The sequence below is a fragment of the Apodemus sylvaticus genome, chromosome 4 (assembly GCF_947179515.1).
Source record: "Apodemus sylvaticus chromosome 4, mApoSyl1.1, whole genome shotgun sequence".
NCBI lineage: Eukaryota > Metazoa > Chordata > Mammalia > Rodentia > Muridae > Apodemus > Apodemus sylvaticus.
The window spans coordinates 39,532,458-39,557,280 of NC_067475.1; the positions used below are offsets into that span (position 1 = coordinate 39,532,458).

Genomic DNA, 24,823 nt, shown 5'->3' on the forward strand with positions numbered 1-24,823 from the left:
GGAAGGCTCCATGCCCCAGTGTGGGGGAATTTGAGGGTGGGAAGGTGGGACTGGGTGGGTGGGAGGAGGAGCACCTTCATAGAAGCGGGAGGAGGTGGGATAGGATAGGGAATTTCTTGGGGGAAATGGAGAAAGGGGATAACATTTGAAATGTAAATAAATAAAATATTCAATAAAAATGAAAGACATAAATATCACAAATGCATATCATACTATAAAAATTTACAAAATCCAAGCAAAGAAAAAGGATGTAAGTTACCCATTTGACACACCTTTTTTCCTGTAGGGTTTTGCCTGGATGGCATCGTATTTTTATATAAGTATAAAAATACTCACTTAGGGGTGTTGATCTGGTTCTTTTTCTCTGCCAGTTAGAAGAATTAAAAGGCAGGGAATGTTCTGAAGTACAACAGGTAGCAGCCAGGAGAAGAGATTCATTCAGGGCACGAGGAGGGCTCTCAGGACCTGGAGATGGCTGCCTCCTCCACACATTTTCCCAGAAGCCGACAGATACATCAGGCACACAACAGCCCTCTAGAAAGGAGAAGGGGAGTCCAGGGAACCCTAAAATCCCATCTCACCTCTAGGACTGGGGTTTCTAATGGTCTTTGAAGGGGTCACACCAATTTCTGTTAGTCAGTTTGATCAAATACAGGTGGTGGAGAAATTTGGCATAAACATGTTGGGGTCCTGTCTTGAAGTTGTGCAGTCATTCTGCCATCTGTGTGTGTGTTTGGAGTGGGGGTGTGGGTGGGGCACAGAGGGATGAAGGAAGGGTCAGCTTTCTAAATGGAGGGGGGGGAAAGCCTGCTGAGCCTTTGTTTTAAGCATTCAGGCTTTTGTCTCAGGTCAGGAGGGTGAGAAAAAAGTCAGCCATCTTGGAAGATCACTGTCATTTTTCCTTGTGCACAGCATCTTTCCCAGGTGGTGTGCCTATCCGCGAATTTGTCTAACTCCTAATCCCTTAGTTTTGTAATAAGTTTCATTAACTTTAAGCATGGCTAATCAGAATCAGTCTTCCATATCTGATATCTGCATTGCACACTGTACTGGCTAGTTTCATGTGTCAACTTGACACAGGCTGGAGTTATCACAGAGAAAGGAGCTTCCGTTGGGGAAGTGCCTCCATGAGATCCAGCTGTGGAGCATTTTCTCAATTAGTGATCAAGTGGTGAGGGCCCCTTATGGGTGGTTCCACCTTTGGGCTGGTGCTCTTGGGTTCTATAAGAGAGCAGGCTGAGCAAGCCAGGGGAAGCAAGCCAGTAAGAAACATCCCTCCATGGCCTCTGCATCAGCTCCTGCTTCCTGACCTGCTTGAGTTCCAGTCCTGACTTCCTTTAGTGATGAACTGCAACGTGGAAGTGTAAGCTCAATAAACCCTTTCCTTCCCAACTTGCTTCTTGGTCATGATGTTTGTGCAGGAATAGAAACCCTGACTAAGAAACACACAAAATGTGAATCCCTGTGTAGAAGCAATAACCATAACATGTCTGCAGGTTTGTGCCCTTAAAGTCATAAGAACTGAGTATCTGACACGTCCTTGTTTAAAAAATAACCCACGTCTTTCCATGAGGGTTTTGTTTGGAAAGTGAAAGAGTTTTCCACACACCAGCTTCTGTCCATATACCAATGTCCACTTCTCTCCTCCACCGCCCGGTGCCCAATATCAAATGGGCCATACACACTGACTTCACTTGCTTGGACTTGTAATATTTCCATATCAAGTGAGTTGACGAAAGGCATCATTCCTTCCCTGGACCACTGGCAATGACATTACATGTATGTGATTGTCAGCCACATAAGTCGAATGAACAAGTCCCCATCATATCTCTCTTAGCTCAATTCCCATAATATCTTTGCCACTTGGGTTCGACATTAGCAGAGAAATTGGAGCTAGTTACAATCAAATCCATGTAAGTGTTTTTATCTTGGCATTTTTACTGTACAAACATGCACACATATTGGTTTTTTTTCTCCCTAGGCTTTAGGGATAATCCTGGAAGGAAGATCTGTGGGACTTCACCTTATCAGCTTCCTGTTGAATTCTTCTCTGGCAGAAGGTTTGGACTAGGGTGCTTCAGCTGCACCAGGCTCTACTTAGTCATTCCCTAGACCCTGCCCCCTTCTGCTCCTACTGCATCCCAAAGTCACTCATCACAGTCCCCAGCAGCTCTGATGTTCCTGCGTCTTATTCCCACAACCCCAACCACATAACTGCTTCACTCCGCCTTATTTCCTCCTTGTCCCCCACTTCTCTCAGAATGATTTCATTTACTTTCCAGGTTTCCCCAGTAAGATGTCTTCCTTCAGGAGAGGGAATGCTTTCAGTGTGGCTCACTGACACATCCTCTAGAGCTCACTTGATAGTCCTTCCTTCAAATAACTGTTTGAGTGACAAACTAGAAGTATAGATACCTTTTAATTAACTCAACAACTTTGCTTTATCACTTAAATCTCCCACTCTGGGCCTCTATCCTATTGGGTTGGTGGGGAGATGATGCAGGTGAGGCTCTTTCTTCCCTGGGTGTTATGGAGTGAATGCTGGTGCCTCTTTCAAAGTCATATGCTGTGATAGTACTTAGTGGTACTGTCTTCAAAAGAAAATTAGGTCTTGAGGATGAAGCTCCCATGACTGAGCTTAGAGCTCTTGTAGAAAACAGATACAACAGAGATGAAGGTCAGTTCCCCTTGTAAAGTGTATGGAGGAGGTAGTCTTCTACAAAGGACTAGGAGCATCTCATCGTATACTGAATCTGCTAGCACTGTGACCTTGGATCTCCAAACTTCCAGAACTTTGAGAAAGGAATGTCTGTGTTTTAATCACCCAGTCTATGTTAGTCTTCTACTGCAATTCCAAACAGACTGAGACACCAGGATTTTCAAAGCTCAGGCTACCTGTTACTGACTTTCACTGAAGTCACTGAGAGCTATGCTGTTGGTTAATAGTCATGCACCCAGCTTCAGTTTCTACAACCTTCATGCAGCAGGGGGTGGAGCCCAGTATCCTTCCGGAGACCCAGCAGCTGTTTCTCTCTAGGGCCTGCCTCTTACCTCCCTGCCAGCAGCACAGAGGACGCGGCTTCCTGAGAGCCCTGAAGGCCACTCTGAAGGCCAGTCCTTATCATTTATCTCAATGACATTCTCTTCTCTTTCCTCCCTCTCTGGAATATCTGACACACTTATTTCCTGGACTCCTAGTCTTTCCCAAACTAAGAATGGTGATTACCATCTTCTGTTCCATCTCAGCAAATGGTCCTGAGGCAGGGAAATGGCAGGAGTCTGAAATCTGAAGAATAAACACAACTATCACAGTCTGATAATTATCCTGCAAGGAACATTTTATATATTCTCATGTATTAAAAAGAAATGAACTTTTGGCTTAGTTATTTCTTTGTACTAGTCTTTTAAAAAGATGTGTGTGTGTGTGTATGCATGTATAGTGTGTATGTGTACAATGTGTGTGCACAGTATACACAGTATGTATACACAGTATGTTTGTATGTGTGTGTGTGTGTGTCTGTCTGTCTGTCTGTGTGCATAGTATGTGTGTGAAGGTACCTGTGGAGACAGCATGGAAATGGAGTCACAGGCAGTTGTAAGCTACTGATTAGGTGCTAGGAACTTGAGTCCACTGCCAGAGAAGCCAGTGATGCTAACTTGCCATCTTCTCTGCCTCAGCATGCATTACTTTTACGTTTAAATTATGGTTCCCTGAATTTTTAAGTAGAAATCCTGTCCCACATACTTCAGAATGTGGTTATATTTGGAGGTAGAACTTTAAAATGGCCATTAACTGATATGAAATAATTAGAATGGGCCCTATTCAAAATGACTGATCTGCAGACAGCATGTAAAATGCCCCCCATCAGATCCTATGTCTGAACACTTGGCTGGTTCTGGAGGAAAAGGGTCGGTGGGGGCAGCCTTGGGGTCATATAACCTGACCTCACTTCCTATCTTTCCTTTAGCAGGAACACAATAGGACCACTACCTCATGAGCCTATTGTAGGCCTTGCCTTCCCCACAGTGGGAATTATATCCCTTCTTTAGCTGTCATAGAGTGAATCAGTTCTTCCTTAAATAGACTATTGTCAAGTATTTGGTCCTATCAATAAGAAAAGTTCTAACAATGACTGTGAAAACATCGTGAAGAGCCATCTACAAGCCAAGTTAACAATCACCCATCTCCACAGGTACCCTGACCTCAGAATCCTCCCACTTTTGCCTCGATGTGACAATGTGACAGAGCACCCTAAGGGAGGAAGGGCTTGTTCTGGTTGCAGGTTTAAGGGATACAGTCTATCAGAGCAGCAAGAGAGTTCTGAAGCAGATATGAAGCAGGAAGCATTGGCCAGAGCCAGAAGAGTACATGGCCCTTCTAGACCCATGCTTGGTGACCCGCCTGTGCTAGGTCTCCAAGTATTCTACTGTCTACAAAAGTGCTGCCACCAGCTGGGGACCAAAAGTCCAAAAGAAGACATTCAAGCCATAACACCGCTAGCACCGTGAAACGCTTTTGCTGAGTAAATCCCATGGTCCGTGGTCTTTGCCTGGTGTTAGCAGCCCCAGCAGTGAGGCAAGCCCTAGTGCTCCAAGACTGAAAAAGGTAGCAACTCTGAGCTCCGTGCACCCACAGTTGTTGTTGGTGAGTATGCCCGCTGCTCTGCGATCCTCCTGAGAGAATGTATATATAGCCAGGAGCAGTTCTTCCACATACCACTTTTGACCTCAGAAGAGAGAGGTCGTACCTTAAACAGAGCAAGAGGAGGGGAAGGCGAGGGGGGGGTGAGGGTGGGGGTGGGGGGTGGGAGGGTGGGGGGCGGGTAGATGCCTGAGGGAGGGCCAAGGGCACACTCACTGCTGCTTCTGCTGCCTGGCCCCTCCCACTGGAACGCCAGACCTCAGTCTGCACCTGCTTAGATGGCATTTCGATAATGTGCCTTGGAATGCCCACCAGACCTTAGTGGGTCAGTAGGTAACGAGGAATCCTCTGATAGAAATATTGTAGCATATGTCACGGTGACTGCACAAATGTTTAGGCCTCCTGTCGATTATCTTTGTATGTGTTTTTGGAGTTTGGGCAGCTGGTGGCAGCTGGGAGAGGGAGAGTCAGTTTTCTTCAGGGGCTGCAGTGCTGAGGCTACCTGTGTTCCACTAGATTATCCTTCACCCACACACATTGACAGCACCAAGAGGACTCAGGTCAGTTTAACTATGAGCACATGAAACTGGGAGGGAATTGTAGTGGTGGGAATAAGGGAAGAGTGGAGAGGGAAGGGGCTACGACACGGATTTGCTCTAACTATATGGTACGCTGCTCTAACTATATGGTACGCGCATGCATAACATTCTCAGACGACACCAGCAAAATCTAAAACATCTTAAACCTTGCGACAGAAAATTATTTAGAAGGACCTCCTTTTCTCTTGTCTTCTTCCACTAAACATATGTTAGTTCAGAAAAGCACAATTTCAGAAAACATTTTCAAAAATGATCCTGTTTTATTCCCCACCCCCTTCAAAGGGTTGATGTCTTCACACAGCAGGTAGAAAAGTAACGAAACTCGCTTTGTCTCTTCTTTCTCCTTCATCAATGTGGTAAACGTCCAAGTATTTCTTTGAGCGAATCTAACTCTCTAGTAATTGTGTTCTGAGAGCTTATGTTTTAGCTGCTTACTCACGGAGGTTAAAACTCCCACAAGCTGGCTACTATTTATAGAATAATTAAATCTCCCTTCTATTCAGGTGCTGGCACTGAATCTACTAAAGCAAGAGCAATGTTGTTCTCCCCGTTCTACATTGGCTCCATTCTGTCCCAAACAGGGAATTTTTTTTTTTCTTTTACTTTGAGTCTCTGTCCTTCCAGATGAAAAGTGGGCGGAGCAAAGGGTGTGACGCAAAAGAGGGCGGTACAGGTGCTGGGAGGGCGGTGGGGAGGCTCAGCCTCCGCGCACTTTCCCCCGCAGCCGGCAGCAGCGGGGCACCCTTGCACCCTCCACACCAGCCTAGCTTAAGACACATCCTCTCCTGCACCGCGGCTTCGCCTGGCTTTCTCAAGCGCTTGATGCTGCCCAGCTGAAAGGAGAAGATGGGTACGGGAGATTTCATCTGCATTTCCATGACTGGAGGGGCGCCCTGGGGGTTCAGACTGCAAGGAGGCAAGGAGGAGAAGCAGCCCTTGCAAGTTGCAAAGGTAGGAGGACCAGAGGGGTTCTGGGTTGTTGGATGTGGGGAGAGGCGGGGAGGGGCACGAAAACAACCTGTTGATGGTCTTTCAGGTCTTTTGCTTGTTTTCGGCACTGACGATGAATTTATCTAGAGTGTGGCTTTTACACACACAAAAAAAAAAAAAAAAAAAAAAAGAATTTCCTGGGAAAATGTACACCACAGGACACGTAATTAGCTATCAATCAACGGAGGGAATGCTAATCCTATCAGGTGGAATACAGGCTGGTTAATTATCATCTGACAACCTGCAACCTTAAACTGCTTTCGTGCATTTTCTTCCTTCATGCGTTGCTGGACTCTCCACAGAGGAGACAGGCCTCAGCTCCCTGTATCCACTGGGCATGGACATTTGGTGGGCTCTAATAAATAATTGGTAGTGACATTTATTGTGCAACAGCCGTAAAAAGGCCAGATTGGGGTAGGTAATAATCTTTAAGGTATAGAGACCTGTCATGAGATCTTTTTAAGAGACCAGCCTTTTAAGGATTTAAAGAAATACAAAACCCCAAGTACTTTATATTCCATTGACTATACTCATGTGGCTAAGAGCCCACGATAGAGTCATAGATACTTTATTATTTTTTAATTTTACTTTATTAAAATATAATTACGTTATGTTCCTCCACTCTTTATCCTTCCTCCAACTCTTCCTACGTACCTTCCTCCCCCACTTTCTGGCTTCTTTAATGTTTAAATATGTAAGTATGTATTTTTGTATGTATGTATGCATGGATATATATACATGCATAAACTATATAAGTACAACCTGAGGAGTCTCTTCAGTGTATTCACAGATACTTTGCATATGCACTAATTACAACTATTTTCTGGTGCACTTAATAGCTATTTAAAACGTTGTTTTCCTTTGTCACATTAGATTGATGATCAGTTTAGCACAATACCCATAATCTCACGGAGAGCTCTAGTTTCTAACTGGCATTCAGCTAGAACGTAGTTAAGAAGCAAGAAAGTAGAAAACTTTTGTTCAAATGTTAACATCGAACTGTAGGATTCTCTGACAGCATTTGAAGGCATAAAAGGTTACTTTCTTGTTGCATACTTATAGTTAAAATGAATCTAAGCTTCCCTCTGTGAAGCATAGGGTCCCTGCCTTTGTAGCTATATTCTTTTTTACCTCTTACAAATGTTCCCTGTGAAGACAGACGTTTCTTTGAAATTTTCTGTTCTCAAGCATCTATCGGGAAAATTCTTTCTTTGGTGGTTGAATCCTGCCACCTAGTGAGAGGAGCAGCAATGAGGTTGTGAGCGCAGACCTGGAAGATGAAAGCCATTTATATCTAGAAAGTTCCTCAGAGGTCCCGGTCCTTTTAGTTCTTTTGGATGAGGACAAAGCCCAGGGACACTGAGTCCTCGTCTTGAGGCTCCTGTTTGCAAGGGCAGAGAGATGAAAGGGTTGGAAGGGAGCTCTGCTGGAATTTCTTAGGAGTCAGGAACCAAAGGCAGATAAAACGTGGAGTGCTGGATTCAGCACATTACACGGCTCAGGAGACTAAGGCAGATTTGCTCAGTCGCAGTTGGTTGGCTGCTCCCCGGGAGCTGAGATTTGGGTTCTATTTGCACCTCTGATCTAACTTGCAGTTTGGCCTGAGGCCCAACTGAGGTCACCAGCCCTGCCTCTGTTGGCATGAAAGGGGAGATGTTGCCTGGGATAGGGAAAGAGAAACTCAAGGAAGAAATTGTTGCTCAAAATCTCACTAGTCCTAACAGTGTGCACTCCAGAGTCCCTCCCCTGCTAACTGAAGGGTGGGAACAGAGGTGCCTGGAAGCTGATGTTCTGCACAGGCTTTGCCGTGGCCGTGGCCAAGCCTGGAAGGCACCGTGGATGGTGGGGTTCTTCTGAGTTCTCTAATGCACTGACTACTTCAACTCTGTGAAGCGAGTTGTTGAGGGAAGGGTCCTGTGGCTCCTCTCCCACCAATCTCTCAATCACCAAGCTGCATGAGGGTCTAGAACACTGAGCCGACATTCCTCGGAAATCATCTTTCCTAAAATATCCAAGCAGAACGTTGATGGCTTTAAAGGAACGTTATGCAAGCACCTGGGTGATCGCGCTAATGATCTAGTTTGTCAGAGGCTGGGGATGTAGGTCACTGGTAGAACACGTAGGAGGTTCTGAGTTCATTCCCCAACACTCCTCCACACCACATTGTATAATTTCCTAGTTTATTTAGAGTCGATTTAAAAATGCTACCATGAAAGCTTTGAATGTTTGCTTAATTTGTGGGTTTGTGGGCACGCCACGCCCTACAGACTGCTTTTTTCCCTTGTATGTTGATGAATTGTAAAATGAATTAAATGAGGTGTAAGCTTCAGATTACTATGACGATGTCGATGTCTTTCTCCAGTTCATGTTTATCATCGGTTCAAATTTATTATATTTTATTATTTTTTATATTATCATACTTGTTTTAGAAAGGTAGTAAGCTTAAGCCACTGAATCAACTCGCTGGGCAAACCTCCAGGAAAGGCTCTTCACAGAGCTCCAGGTAGAGCGAATGTCAGTCCCCTGTAGCCTGTCATCTCATTATGCCTAGTGACCTCCAGGTAGAGGGGACCAGTAGAGAAGCTGAAAGGCTAAGTGGGGGAAGACAGTTTAAAGTTAAATAAAGAATATGCAAATGGAACCCTTGGGAAGTAGAGGCTGGGGTGTCAAGTCAGTCATCTACATCTATATAGTGAGTTCTAGGCCAGCCTAGGCTACATTAAATCCTCTTTCAACCAAATCCCTACAAGCTACTAACTTTAGAGTTAAAAAGTATGAGCATTTCTATAAAATGGAAAATTTAATTACAGTAAGTACTTGTATCATGCCCTTTAGCTTATAATAAAATATTAAACATCTAGGTTTTCTATAATCCTATATAGATATTCTTTATTTTCTCCCTCCCCCTCCTCCCCTATATAGATATTCTAACTGGTTGAAGTAGTATTATAAAATTCAGTATCATTAAGATCAGAAATTTAATTGCTTTTTAATCCCCAGGGAATATCTTTCTATTAACAGATTAGTTACTTACGACAGATGCACAAGTATTTTTAACATTTGCCTGGTACACTGAACAGTATACAAACTCTAAACAAAAGGAGAATTTTAGTGAAAGTTTTCATTGACATTTAAACTGAAAAACTTAAAATCCAAGTAATCAGTAATAATTCTCTACATCTGTAATGCAAAGCAAACCTTTGTAATACTTACTCAAAAGGCATTTTTTAGCAAAGCAGATTCTCAATTCATCCCCGAAGCAAGTTTATCTAGACAGAAAGCCCCATTGTATTTGTGTTTGAAAATTTCCTCATGAAGAAGGATGTCAGTGTCTTCACATTATCAAACTCTCTTCAGGGACTTGTGCTTACATGGCCATGTCCTTGGCAGTCTCTTGGCAAACCACTTGGAGAAATCTCCCTATAAAGACTTGGAGAAAGTTTTCTTTTACAAACAAATCTTACATTTAAAAATTAACTTACATTTTAAAAGTAATGAGCAAATAGATGGGTGGGACGGACTAAATATAAATTAAGATGATCCACCAGAAAAGTTTATTTAAAAAAAAAAAATCTTGTGGCCTGTGTCCAGTCTTGAGTTAGTGAGTCTGAGGTTGGCCCTGGCATCAAGATTTCTTAACATTCCAAGGGGAAGTTTGATATGTGAGTGGAACACAGGCCTGCTGAAGAGAGTTGAGGTCAGCCATGCCCTCTAAGACTGACTAGAGATGGGTGTGCACTGTGAGCTATTCCCCATTCATACTGTTTCAGAGTAATAAGGGGTGACCAGGGAGAGGCTAAGAGCTTGTGTGTCCCTGGCATTGTGAGCAGGTCATGTTTAGAAACAGAGGATTTCCCCTTCCCATGTCAAGATAAGGGACCCACTGGAGCAAGAAGTCCCACAGTGACCGTCCGAGCTGAATGCTGGGATTCCCTGAAAGATGGGACGGTGCACATGTGTTCCCGTTTGGTGTTGGGCCCACTGGTGTGGGTGTGATAGAATGAAAATGACCCTCATAGGCTCATGTGTTTAAATGCCTATTCACCAGGGAGTGGGACTGTTGAGAAGGATTAGAAGGATCAGGGGCGTGGCCTTATAGGAGGGAGTGTGTCCCTGGGGATGGACTTTGAGATTTCAGAAGCCCAGTCCCTTGCTCTGCCTCCTGCCTGTGGTTCAGGGTATAAAGCTCTTCTCTACTTCTCCACCATCATGCCTTCCTGCCTGCTGCCGTGCTCCCCACCATGACTGTAACCGACTAAACCTCTGAATCGATGAGTAGTCTCCCAATTCAATGCTTTCCTTTATAAAAGTTGTTTTGGTCATAGTGTCTCTACACAGCAATAGATTACTGACTAAGACAGTGGGCTCGCTGGCCTATCTGCTGCGTTTGTAAATGGTAGTGTGTGGTGGTGAGGAGAAGCAGGAAGGAAGGGGGTGCAAAACTAGGGATAGATAGAGGCAGGTGGAGAGGAAGAGGACAACAGAGGGGAGAAAAAAAATATTAAAATTACCCCAATTGATATCTAAGAATCTGACAGTGGGCAAGGAACTCTTTAGATTACTTGCAAGTAACCCTCTGTCTAAAAGAAAAAAAATCCTAGGTCTTGTGAATTCATCTGTTATGAATTCATATGCGCAACTGCTCTCAGGGTAGATTAGGGAATACAGGGGGGGATAACTAACGTAAAGACATTTCCAAAAAGTCACATGGAAACCTACTGCAGTAGAAGCTTCCTAATATGCATGTGTGCGGTGTGTATTTTGTATATATACCTGTATATAAAGCATATACACATATATAATACACACACACACATATTTATATATATAAACTGGAGTTACCCTATACTAAAGCAGTTATGCTTCTATTAAACATCACAGGACAACAAATAAAAATCTCACAGCTCTAAATAGTTCATTATCCTCAAATCCCTCCCTTCTGAACTCAGGGACCCTATGAAAGAGGAGCAGAAAGAGCCAGAGTGGATGGGGAACACCAGGAAAACAAGTCTATCTTAACTAAGCAAGGCTCGCGCGAACTCCCAGAGACTGATGCAGTGAGTGTGAGCACAGGCCTGCGGGCTGCACCAGGTCCTCTGCAGTGAGCACAGGCCTGCGGGTCTGCACCAGGTCCTCTGCAGTGAGCACAGGCCTGCGGGCTGCACCAGGTCCTCTGCAGTGAGCACAGGCCTGCGGGGCTGCACCAGGTCCTCTGCAGTGAGCACAGGCCTGCGGGGCTGCACCAGGTCCTCTGCAGTGAGCACAGGCCTGCGGGCTGCACCAGGTCCTCTGCAGTGAGCACAGGCCTGCGGGCTGCACCAGGTCCTCTGCAGTGAGCACAGGCCTGCGGGTCTGCACCAGGTCCTCTGCAGTGAGCACAGGCCTGCGGGGTCTGCACCAGGTCCTCTGATTCTCGTGCCTTCTCTCGGGGCTCTGTTCCTTCTGTTGGTTTGCTTTGTCCAACTTTAGCTCCATGGGTTTTGTTTTACTTTACCTGTATTTTGTTATGTTTTCCTGTTCTCTTTTCATTTATTTCTAGTTTGCTATTTCCTTCCACTAATTTTGGGTCCAGTGTATTTTTGCTTTTCTACATCTTTGAAGTACAATTTTCCCTTTCCCTACCTTCCCTCCTTCTCTCCCTCCCTTCCTCCCCTTCTCCTTCCCCCCTCTCCTGCCTGCCTTCCTTCCTTTCTCCCTCCCTTCCTCCTTCCCTTCCTCCCTCCATTCCTCCCTCTTTCCCTTCCTCCCTCCCTCCTTCCCTTCCTCTCTCCTTCCCTTCTTCCCTCCATTCCTCCCTCCTTCCATTCCTCCCTCCTTCCCTTCCTCCCTCCATCCTTTCCTCCTTCTCTCCCTCCCTCCCTCCTTCCCTTCCTTCCTTTCTCCCTTCCCTCCCTCCTTCCTTCCTTCTTCCCTCCCCTCCTTCCTTCCTTCTTTCCTTCCATGCACAAGATTGAACTTAGGGCTTCCTGCATGCTAGACCAGCATTCTTTCATTGACCAGCACTCCAGCTTACTTTTTTTCTTTTTTCCTTTGGTTTTTCAAGGCAGGGTTTCTCTGTGTAGCCCCAGCTGTTCTGGAGCTTGCTCTGTAAGCCAGGCTGGCCTTGATCTCACAGAAATCTGCCTGCCTCTGCCTCCCAAGTGCCAGGAATAAAGGTTCATGTCACCTTAGGCTTTTAACATGTAGTTATCATGAGACTTATAAAGAACATACTGTAATTATAAAAGTTTGTGTTGATTATAATTATAAAAGATTATGATACAACGTTTTAATGCAAGAAAAGAAAGAAAGAAATTACCTATTGATTCTGCTTTCTTTGATTTTGAGTTTGTGTTGAATATTACAAATTACATTCTTAGGTTACACCTCTATTAAAATTTTGTGGTTATTGGGGCTGGAGAGATGGCTCAGCGGTTAAGAGCATTGGCTACTCTTCCAGAGGTCCTGAGTTGAGTTCCCAGTAACAACATGGTGGCTCATAACCATCTGTAATAGGATTGATGCCCTGTTCTGGTATGTCTGAAGAGAGTGACAGAATACATAAATTAAATAAACAAATCTTTAAAAAAATGTTGTGGTTATTGTTTTAATAGTTTTACTTTTTAAGATTTGTTTTATTTTTAACTCTGTGTACACGTGTATATATGAGTGTGTGTATGAGTGTGTGTATGTGTATGAGTGTGTATATGAGTGTGTATGTATGAGTATGTGTGTATATATGTGTATGAGTGTATATGTGTATGTGTGAATCCATGTGAACGTGTATGTGAATGAGTTTGTGTGTGTGTGTGTGTGTGTGTAAGTGCCAGTGCCCGTGAAGGACAGAGAAAGGCATTGTGTCACTTGGAGCTAGAGTGTCATGTGGCTGTGAGCTGTCTGACATGGCTGCTGAGAACAGAACTCTGGTCCTCTGGAAGAACACTGTAGCCTTAACCACTGGGCCATCCCTCCAGTCCCTAAATAGCCTTACCACTTAACCTTTATACTTAAAATAGAAGTGACTTGTCGTCACCACCGCATCACTAGAGCAGCTTGACCGTGTACTTGCTCTGTCTGTCCCAGGGATTCTCACACTTCCAGGGTTGCTCATTGCCTTGATTTCTCCTTTAACCTGGAAAGCACTTGAACATTTCTTTCTGTTGTTTTCATTTTTAGTTTTGTTCCACCAGATACATGGGGTTGGGTTCTTTGTTAGTCTTCTGCCCCTCCCCCATCAACATTTTAAATCTTTCACACTTTCCTGTTTACATACATAGACTTATTTTTTCTTTTTTAATTAAAAATAAGATTTTCAGAATAGAATATATTCTGATTATAGCCTCTCTTCCCCACCAACTCTGCCAGATTCTGTCTCTCCTTCCCCATCCACCCAAAACTATGCCCTTTCTCTCTGATTAGGAAACAAACAAGCATCATCATCATCAACAAACAACAATAATAATGACAACAAAAGATAAAATAAAAATGAACAAACCAGAATAGGGCAAACCAGACAGACAGACAGACAAAAACAAACAAACAAAAAGATCCACAGAAAAAGCACAAGAAACACATATAGATGCTGAGAAACAGACATGTGCATATGTAGAAAACCCATGAAAACAAAATTGGAAGTCACAGTATATAAGCAAAAGATTTTTAAGGAAAAGAAAATCCCTGAGATTGATTTTGTCTTGTAATAGATTGAGACAAACAAATAAAAAACCTCCCCCTATATACTATACTAGTATACACACACACACACACACACATACACACACATACACACATATATATATATATACTATATAATTATATATAATAGTTATATATAATATATTTAGCATATTATATATAATATCTAATGCATCTCTCACACACATATCTATCTATCTCTATCTCCATCTCCATCTCCATCTCCATCTCCATCTCCATCTCTATCTATATATCTATATATCTATATATCTATATATCTATATATCTATATATCTATATATCTATATATCCATATATCCATATCCATATCCATATCCATATCCATATCCATATCCATATCCATATCTATATCTATACACACACACACACACACACACACACACACTCACACACTATTGAGATCATTCTATGTTGGCCATCTAGGGCATCAAGCCTGCTCTTAAATGGGATTTTATACTTAGTGAGGCTCTAGTGGAGATAATTAATTTTTCTTTCTGGGCAGTTAACAGTTGGAGGTTTGCTTCCAGTCTAGGGAAGGATGAGGGCTGTGTCTACTTCCCTCTTAGTCTTGGGACCCCATCTGGCTTATACCTGCAGAGGTCCTGTGCACGCTGCCTTGTCTCTATGAGTTCGTGTGTGTCAGTCCTGTCATGACTGGAAGGCCTTGACCGGAAGGATGGCGTCCTCCATCCCCTCTGGCTCTTACAGTCTTCTGCCTCTTCTTCCTCAGAATCTGCTGAGTCATGAAAGCAGGGTTTGATGGAGACATCTCATGTAGGACTGCGTGTTTCAAAGGCTCCCGTTCTTTCATTCCAGTTGTGGGTCTCTGTTCCCATCCACTGCAGGAAGAAGCTTCCTGGGTGATGGCTGAGCAAGATACTTACCTATGAGTATAGCAGGATGCTGCTGGGAGTCAGTTTATTGCTGTGTTCCTTTAGCAGGCAATAGGACTTAGTTTTCTCCTAGGACTGTGGCCTTTCTAGTCTTAGACTCTTGGGTGCCCGGGCAGTGTCAGTCATGGGTTCTATCTCATGGCCTTAATTCCAATCAGTTAGAGATTGGTTACTCATACAAATTTTGTTTCACAATTGCCTAAGAGGGCATCTTCTAGCAGGTTTATAGCTGGGCCAGTGTTTACCTTTCTCCTTTGGTAGCATGCATGCTATTTTCCAGTATGAGGAGCACTAGTTAGTAGGGCTGAAGGCTCTATGTAGGCACCAGCGCACTTCTCCATGGTCAGTGAGTTATGTAGGTGTTGTGGTAAGCAATAGGGCCTTACCGTCAGTTTGTAGAGAGCAATGGAGAAAGAGCCTTGGCAATAGTCTCTGTTGCTTTTGGTCAGTGTTTTATTATAGCAACAGAAAGGAAAACAGTACGAGAAAATGGTTCCAGATTCATTGGTAATTGCTGTAATGACCTAGACTTGTTGCTTTGAGAGCTTTGAGTTGGAAAAGCCATGTGTTCAGAGCTCAATAGACCGTTCTTTGGGAGCTCAGGAGGGAAGAATGTTAAGAGAAATACAGATGACTGAGGCCACATCACCTGTCTGTCCCAGCAGTGCATTTAGACATTTAGGGATTTTACCATGCCTGCCGCCTGCCTACCTTTCTGTTTCTCTCCCTCCCTCCCTTCTTCCTTCCCCCTCTCCCTCCCTCCTTCCCTCCCTCTCTCCCTCTTCCTTCCTTCCTTTCTCTCTCTCTCTCTTTCTTTTGTTCTTTCTTCCTCCTCTTCTTCCTCCTCCTCCTCCTCCTCCTCCTCCTTCTTCTTCTTCTTCTTCTTCTTCTTCTTCTTCTTCTTCTTCTTCTTCTTCTTCTTCTTCTCTCTCTCTCTCTCTCTCTCTCTCTCTCTCTCTCTCTCTCTCTCTCTCTCTCTCTCTCTCTCACACACTCACACACACACACACACACACATAAGATCTTACCTTGTACTCTAAGTGGGTTTGGTTTGGTACTGGCTGTATAAACCAGGCTGACCTCCAAGTCACCACCAGATACTTTCTGAAAAAACAAAAAAACAAAAAAACAAAAAAACCCAAGTACTTGGATTAGAGAGGTACATGCCACCTCACCTGGCCTTTAAAAACAGTTCTAAATGATTTATGGGGGGATGGGGAGGGAAGTACAGTAGGACTGAGACAGGGGTTCAGACAGAGTAAGCTGACTTCAAGTTTGCTATATACACAATGGAGACCTTAAATTCCCAAGCCTCCTGAGTCCACTTTACAAGCTGCTAGGATGATAAACACTCACAGCCATGCCCTATGACACCGTGTACTTCTTACTCGCTTCAAAATTAAGTTTTATGTGTGAGTATTTTGCCTGTATGTAATTAATGTCTTTGCACTATTTGTATTCCTGGGGTCCGCAGAGCCCAAAAAGAAGGTGTCAGATCTCTTGAAACTACAGAGGCTGTGACTTGCCATGTGTGTGCTGGTGTACTCGGGATCTATGTACTGCTGCCATGTGTGTGCTGGTGTACTCGGGATCTACGTACTGCTGCCACATGTGTGCTGGTGTACTCGGGATCTATGTACTGCTGCCACGTGTGTGCTGGTGTACTCGGGATCTATGTACTGCTGCCACGTGTGTGCTGGTGTACTCGGGATCTATGTACTGCTGCCACGTGTGTGTTGGTGTACTCGGGATCTATGTACTGCTGTCACACAGGATTTGCTATGTGTTCCATGTGCTTCTGCCCTGGACTTTGCTCACGTGTCTGCCTGTCCTGCAGATGAGTGAGATCCAGTTGTTTTGACTGCTCCTGTGTCACTCGGTGATCCATTGCTGTGAAGACACAGCATGGTCAAGGCAACTCATAAAATAAAGCATTGAATTGGGGCTGGCTTTCAGTTTCAGAGGTTTAGTCTGTCAGGGAACATGGCGGCACAAAGGCAGATGTGGTGCTGGGGTAGTAGCCAAGGGTGTTATATCCACCCCACAGGCAGTGGGAAGAGAGAGCCAATGAGACTGGCTTAAGCCTTTGAAACCCAAAGCCCCAGTGACACACCTTCTCCAACAAGTCACACATCTTAATCCTTCTCATTCTTTCAGGTAGGGCCACTCCCTGATGACGAGGCATTTAAACATATGAGTCTGTGGGGACCATTCTTATTCAAACCACCACAGAGCTCTATGAAGTAAAAATTTTGAGCAAATCCCATACCCCCACCCCCACTATATATATATATATATATATATATATATATATATATACACACATATATGTATATATACACATAATATGACATACTATATGCTATGTAAATATATATTATATAACATATTTTACTTATATATAATAAATATGTATAAATATATATATTTAGTAGTGTGGGAGTATACATTATATACTATATATAGTATATATGGTACATATACATATGTATTACACACATATGTCATACATATATAGACACATGTATTGATATATTTTATTTTTAGTGTAAGTAAAGAGAAATGAATAAAAGAATAAAAGGCAAAACCAACAGTATTTAAAACTACTTTTTATTACTTTATTACTTTATAGAGCAAAATTTTCTTTTTTAAAAATTTTTTTAAGATTTATTTATTTTATGAATGTTTTGTCTGCATGTATTGTATTGTAAATGTGTTGTATTGATAATATTGTGTTGAAATTTTATACTTCTATCTCGTAACTATTGCACTCTAGATTTGTCAGGAGAGCACATCAGATGCCCCGGAAGTTCAGTTACAGAGGGTTGTAAAGTACCGCATAGGTGCTGGGAACCAAACCCCAGTCCTCGTCGAGAGTAACAAGTGCTCTTAACTACTGAGCCATTTCTCCACTCTTTTGAGCAGAAAGTGTTATTAGTCTTATTAAAGAGATTTTTTTCTGTTAATGAGAAGTCTTTTTTTTTCTAGTAAAAATAATGACTTATGGAATTTATCATTTTTTAAATCTTAATCTGGCCTAGTGGGCTTTGATTTATTCATCTAAAGATCTTGTAAGATTTTATTTACTTCAGTACTTGAGTTTAAATACTCCTATGGCTGACAAAGATAATCTTAGAGAATACACAGACACGTGTTGAGAAAATGAATTCCTCTCTGGAAGCCATTTCCGTCCTACTAATCAGCAGTGTAAAGACTTGTTGTAAGCTGATTTCTGACTTTGCAGATGACTGCCCTTTATTCTTAGAGCTAATTATATGGATACATTTTTGTATTTTAGTGTTAAATAGAACTACTGTGTTTTACATTTGAAAGACAACAAACCACATTTGAATTATTTTCTAGTTAGGTCTGCTGAGACCATTTCAAAGGATAACATACTAATACTATAATTTCAATAAAAATATCACTATTGGAAGCATCTTTAGCATCTGTTTTAAAGACATTTTCTCTGTTTTATTTATTTCTTTGCTATGGGCTGCTTCCAAACAGCTCACTGTTAGAGGACACAGTGCGTTTATTCTGAAATGTGTCAGGTGACTAGAACCATGTCCTAGCCTAGAGACGATAGAGTTAGAATATTCATTTTCTGTCAAGTAAAATCAGGGCATCCTCAAGTTCTGTACTTCAGTTAAGGGTTGAAGAGAGAGCATCAAACTCTGGAGTGTTACAAAAGCCTGTGTAATGTATAAGTCTCTGTCTGTATCAGTATATGTCATTGTAACATGGTTCAGAGATTTCCAACCCTGTGTGCTGGTGCTTACCAGTTCCCATAGGTCACTGAGACTAGAGTGTCAGGCGTTTGAGGTTAGCCTGGGCTAAAAAGTAAGACCCTTTTTCAAGTAAGCAAACAAATGTAACTTTAATGTAGTTTAAATATAAGTTTCTTTCTCTAAAATGTGTTGTATTGATAATATTGTGTTAAAATTTTATACTTCTATCTCGTAACTATTGTACTCTAGATTTGCCAGCAAGTCGGGCATCTGGTGTAAGGCACTTCATAGCTTTACCCTAGCATCTTTCTTTGCTGTTAATTCCTGCTGAAGCAGGTGCTTACTCTATTGTCGCTTGTATAGTTTTTCTGTAAAATGATGATTTTTCCTTAAAGAATTTATTTAATTTTTAGAATTTCCATCCAATCCTTTTTCCTGTTCAATTCCCATCAAAGACAAAGCTCCATTTACTTCACTTTTTATTTGTCTGTTTGTTTGGAGACAGAGTATTGCTCTAGCCCTTGCTGACCTGGGATTCACTATATAGCCCAGGCTATCCTCAAACTTAGAATAATCTTCTTGCCTCGACTTCCCAAGTACTTGAATATGTGAACCACTATACCTGGTTTCTAGTTCATTATTAAAATAGGATCTAAAAATACCATTGGCTGAGATATTCTAGAAGTATTTGAATTGCATCCACACAATCTTTCTAAACTTTATCACTAGGTTTAAAACTCTGTGAAGTTTTCAGTTCAGTACTGCCTGACGTCAGCCATTGTTGAAAAAAAAAATCACATCTAGTTTTTATTTTCTAGGAAACTTCCTCTGCAGCAAGAGAGTATATAAATCTGGTCTCATGGAGGCTTCTTGGTATTTTCAACAATCTTGTCCCAGTGGGTTAAACAGTTGTGTTTTTCAGTCTCAGGGTTCCACTGTTGATGAGCAGGAGCAGAGCTGGGCTGGAATCATTTTGTTCTAACTTTACCCTTTGACCAAATTGTTGAAACTAAGTGGAAATCCGTTATCTTTAACCAAAAGCCTTTTAAAAAAAAAAAGAAAGAAAGAAATGTTTTAGCAAGAATTATTTTGTGAGTGTTGATTATATTGAAATTGATAAAGAAATGAAAATTTGCATAATAAAATAAAGAGAGCAAGACAAAGGCTCTTCTCACCACAACTTGTTTTGAAGCCTCATTTTAGGTGAGGCGATTCTGTAGCGAGGGTTCTATTGCCGTGGAAAGACACCATGACCATAGCAACTCTTACAAAGGAAAACATTTTATCGGGGCTGACTTTCATCCAGAGGTTTAGTCCATTATCACCCTGGGGAAGCACGAGGTACTGGACAGGAAGCTGAGTGCTCTACATCTGGATCCACAGCAGAAGGAAGTGACAGACACTGGGTCTGCCTTGATCATTTGAGACCCCAAAGCCCACGCTCTTTGACATGCTTCCTCCAACAAGGCCATACCTTCTCCAACAGGCTACCCATCCTAATCCTTTGAAATGGTCACTATATATATATAATGGTGCCACTTCCTAGGAGCCTATGGGGCAATTTCCATTCAAACCAACAGAGACTGTCTGAAATATGTGAGTCCATCCCGGTACACAGTGTCCTGCTCAGACCATGTATTAAAGTATAGCTAACTCTTAGCTAGAGCCCATTTCTTTGTCATCTTGTAAATAGGACTATGTGCATGTAAGAGTCCAGCAGTTTTGATAGTCATGCCGGGAAAGAGTCATCAGGCAAGAGCTGTAGGTGCAATTGCCTGGGACAAAAGCAGGCTGCGAGAGTGGTGTACACATTTCCATCAGAAACAGTTGTAAAAAAAAAATCCAATCTCCCAGTGCTTTTTAAAAAGGTAAGATAGATAACAATAGTATTATTAGGAAGACAGATTATAATAATAGTATTGATAAGACTATAATAATAGGGATGTCAATGGCGATGATGATGACGATGATGATGATGCAGGTCTCACCTGGAAACTCTGGCCATGTTATTATTTTTTTCCACCAGTAAAATATTAATATACTGTTCCTAACTTGAACAAATTTAGCCTTTGATTTTAACATTTTCTCTTCATCCATTTTACCTTTTCCTAATGCGGCAGCCTACTGAGCTAGATCGCTCTCTTCAGATGACTAACCATAGCTTCGGATGTAGAAGTTTGCCGGAACATACTGTTAGCCTTTCCTCTTCTCTGCAGCTGATTTTCCCCACAAAAGATAAGGGTTGAAGAGTGCGGAGGAGAGCTTGACTCACAGTCCTAGTTCACTCTGTCCAACATCAGACCTAGAGCAAGGAAGGAGTTTATTCTCTAGTGTGTCAGTGCGAGGGCCCTTTCTAAATGGCGCTGGTCTTAGTAAGCTGTTGTTTGGAGAACGGACCCACTAAAGGAATGAGGGCATTTCAGACCTGGGCCCCTCTTAGACTATAGCTTTCAGAACGTTTTTCTGGTCCTCTGTTTCCTCAGCTGCGGAGTAGGATTTTACATAATGAGTTTGCTGGGTTTGTAGGTAAAAGTCCATCATATGCCTTATGTGGAAGGGCCGTGTGCTGGGATGCTTTCATGTAAGTCACACGGCAAAAGGGTGTGTCATCATCAGTGTTATTTTTAAGGCAGAGCTTCATATCTTTCAGGCTGACCTCAGACTCTCAGGGTGGTTAAGGGTGGCTTTGGGGCTCTGCCCTCATGCCTCTACTTTCCAAGGGCTAGGACTGCAGGAGCATGTCTCCAGGGTCACCTTAGCATCACTATTTCTCTAGTTAAAGATGGAAGGCATTGCCTTATGGGTAAGTTTTACTGTCATCAATTCAGACATACAGACAAAAATCAGGAGCAGAAAACGTCCAAAGAGAACAGTTTAGGATAGTCATTTCATACAACACAGCTCTTCCTTCTCGTGTGTGTGTGTGTGTGTGTGTGTGTGTGTGTGTGTGTATGTGTGTGCACGCGTGTGTATGTGTAGACCAAATAGCAACCTCAGGTGTTATTTCTGAGGAGTCATTCACCTCGTTTTTTTTGAGACAGAGTCTCTCAGTGGAATCTGGGACTCACTGATTAGGCTAGTCTTGTGGATTACAAATGCGTACCACAGTGCCTGGCTTTTAATGTTGGTGCTAGGGATTGAATCCAGGCCCTCAAGCTTGAATGACAAACATTTTACAACTGAGCCACACCCCCAGTCCTAAGTCTTTCACTTTTAATAAACACATTTCATATGTTTGCACTATTGATTACTAATTAAGTTCTTTGGTTATGCAGTTTTCTATCAATTTAAGACAATAGGTACTGAAACTATATATAATATAATATGTCATATATCATATATTCATAAGATATTATATAATAGCACAATAGTGTATTATAATATGTACATATTGTATATTACACATATATAGTATAATATATTAATATATTATATAATATTATATATATATGTATTGTGTGTGTGTGTCTATGCTTATGTGTGGATGGGTGTGTGTGTGTCCCCCACAGCATGTGTGTGGAGGTCAGAAGACAATCTTAGGTCTGTGTCTCTTGATGTTCTCCACTGTGTACGCCAGGCTAATTAGACCACAAGCTTCTGAGAATTCTCCTGTCTCTACCTCCCATCTTTCAGTAGCTATTTGGGGATTATTGATGTGCACTTCTTTGTTGAATTTTTATATGGGATCTGGGGATCCCATCTCAAGACTTCACACTTTTAACAATTGCTTTATCCACAGAGCTATCTTACCGGTCTCCAAAATTATACAGTCTAGCCCAGGCTTGATTAGAACTCACTATGTAGACTAGGTTTGCCTTAGACTCTCAGAGATCTCCCCATCTCTGCCTCTGTAGCTCTGGGATTAAATGTGAGCTTCCACATGTTATTAAAGTTGTATATTTTAAAGGCAAAATAAGGTTAAATGAGTGGCCCATTTAAAATGGTATGGATTTTAAAAGATATACCACAATAAAATTGATTTATTACTTATTCACACATTAATAAATGACTGCACGTAACTGTCAGGCTGTGTTTAGAGTGAGTAGACATTATCTGTGACTTCATCTCCTCGCTTGTGAGCTGTATTGTCAAGACTTGTTTATAGGGATAGAAATTATACGTGACAATTACTTGAAGAAACAGTCAAGATTTTTAAAAACTGTTATTAATCACCTTGGTGGTTTTTGAACTTTAAAAAAAAAATCATCTTTGTGAAGTCAAGGCTTTGAGTCTGGGGTGCACTGGGAAAGCTACTGCACTCCTGGTTCCCTTCCAGAGTGGGAGGTGGTGCTAATGGCTCCAGAATGTGGCTTCTTTTTTATGGGACGCTCCATGCCTTAGGGTTTTATTGCTGTGATGAGACACCATGGCCACAGCAACTCTTATAAAGGAAAATATTTACTTTGAGCCGGCTTACAGATCAGAGGTTCACTTAAGTATTATCATGGCGGGGGGCATGGTGGTATGCAGGTAGACATGGTGCTGGAGGAAGGAGCCAAGACTTCTACATCTTGATCTTCTAGTAGTGGGAAAAGAAGACTTGACTTGAGCTTATGAGACCACAAAGCCTCCCCACAGTCACACATTTTCTCCAGCAAGGCCACACCTCATAATAGTGCCATTCTCTATGGGCCAAGCATTCAAACACATGAGTCTATGAAACCTTTCCTATTCAAAACCTGACACTCTATCACTCTTTAGTCGGAAACAGCACATGGAAATCATTATGGAGAGATGAAATAATTTTACGTGCTTAAGAATCCTAAAAGGAAATTAATTAATCGTTGAATCGCCCCTGATAACTGTAGGACAGAGTTCTCTGAAGTCATAAAAAGGCTGTACCCCACCCTTGGCAGAGGCTGCGGAACACCCTTCTTCCTCCCTCCCTCCCTTTCCTATCTTCTGTTCTGACGTTAGAAGCTATTACTATATAAGGTTGCTTTTCCTAAGTGATGATAATATATTACACTCTTTGGTGCTTTGGGATTTTCAAAGAATAGTCATTTATCTTCATCAATCAAGATCAAACTAAGGTGAACCCCAAAAGTTTGTGAGAGACAAGCGCCATAGAGGTCACCATTATTATTTTTCATTTCGTGAAAATGTAGCCTTTCTCTCCTGGATGGTGCTCAGTGTGACTCCTGTAGATTATAAACACAAGGGGGGGGGCGCTTTGGGGGGATACGGGAAGTAGAATCACAGAGGCGGGCTTCCAGGTCTGATCTGTAGGCTGCCTGTCTACCAGATGTCTACCAGAGCTGCAAATGGGAGGAGTCTTTCCCCAGGCAGAATGGAGCAGAGCTTGGCAGAGTGATGCGGGCACCAGACCCCATCCTCATGCCAGCTCCTTGCTCTTGCCCCCCTCCCCTTAATAAATGACCCCATAGCTTCATGTTGGCCAGGTTGCCATGGTCCTGTGCGCCACAGACATGGGGCTGGGTGCAGATGCACAAATTCATTTAGGCATCTGGTTCTGAAAGTATCCTCATTATTCCGCATTACTCTGGTCCTCTGTGTCCCTTTAACAATGTGAAGGGAAAATTGTTTCTTTGTCTCCACTGCCCTTTCTCTCTTCTCACTCCTGACTGAGCTCTCTGTGTATTTCTTTTCTGTGACAAAAAAAAAAAAAATCACATTTAGGTTGCCAAAATGCAAACTAAATACATAGCATGTGCATATCTGTCTGTCTCCCTTCTCCCAGCCCCCCTTCTCTGGGTGGGTGTGTGAAGAGAGAGAAAGACAGAGAGAGAGTAACTGAGAGACAGAGAGAGAGAATCTAACCCGTTCTGCAGAAGTTGCTCTTAACTGCTTTTCGGGGAAAGGCAGCCACACAGATCTTTCAGTTGTCGTATGGGAGGGATTAGTCTGGGACATGGCAGACTTTGCAGAAGTGTGGTTCGTGAGGCCTTTCCCTTGGGTCCCCTGACCTCTCTCCTGGTTATCCACACAGCCTTCTTCTGTCTCAACTGCTACACTACCTTCTTTCAGGGTAAGCTTTCTTATTTTCTCCTGAACGTATTCTTTTGCTTGTATTCCTTTCCAGAATGGTATTTATCTGCACACACGATTGGTATATAATCTGACCCTTATGATTCTAACTGGTTGCCAAAGATCTTCATGTTTAATTTGGTGAGATATAAAATTGTATCTAATTTAAAGGCAAGGACACCCCCCAGAGGGTGCCGGGGGATTGATAAACACCACCCAAGCTTGGTGGATGAGAATTTGAGTTCATGTTCTTCACTAAGCGTGAATGTTTACTGAGACAACGCT

General features: G+C 42.5%; 1 protein-coding gene across 3 annotated transcripts in view; it reads left to right on the plus strand.

Annotated features, from left to right (window-relative positions):
* Positions 1-5,935: 5,935 nt before the first annotated feature.
* The window catches only part of Synpo2 (synaptopodin 2), a 155,884-nt gene continuing 136,996 nt past the window's right edge, over positions 5,936-24,823 (plus strand). For all 3 annotated transcript variants that reach the window (XM_052179305.1, XM_052179306.1, XM_052179307.1), the window contains exon 1: positions 5,936-6,192. In XM_052179305.1, the coding sequence (XP_052035265.1) occupies positions 6,088-6,192 (105 nt within the window). In that variant the 5' untranslated portion in view covers positions 5,936-6,087. The remainder of the gene's footprint in view (positions 6,193-24,823) is intronic.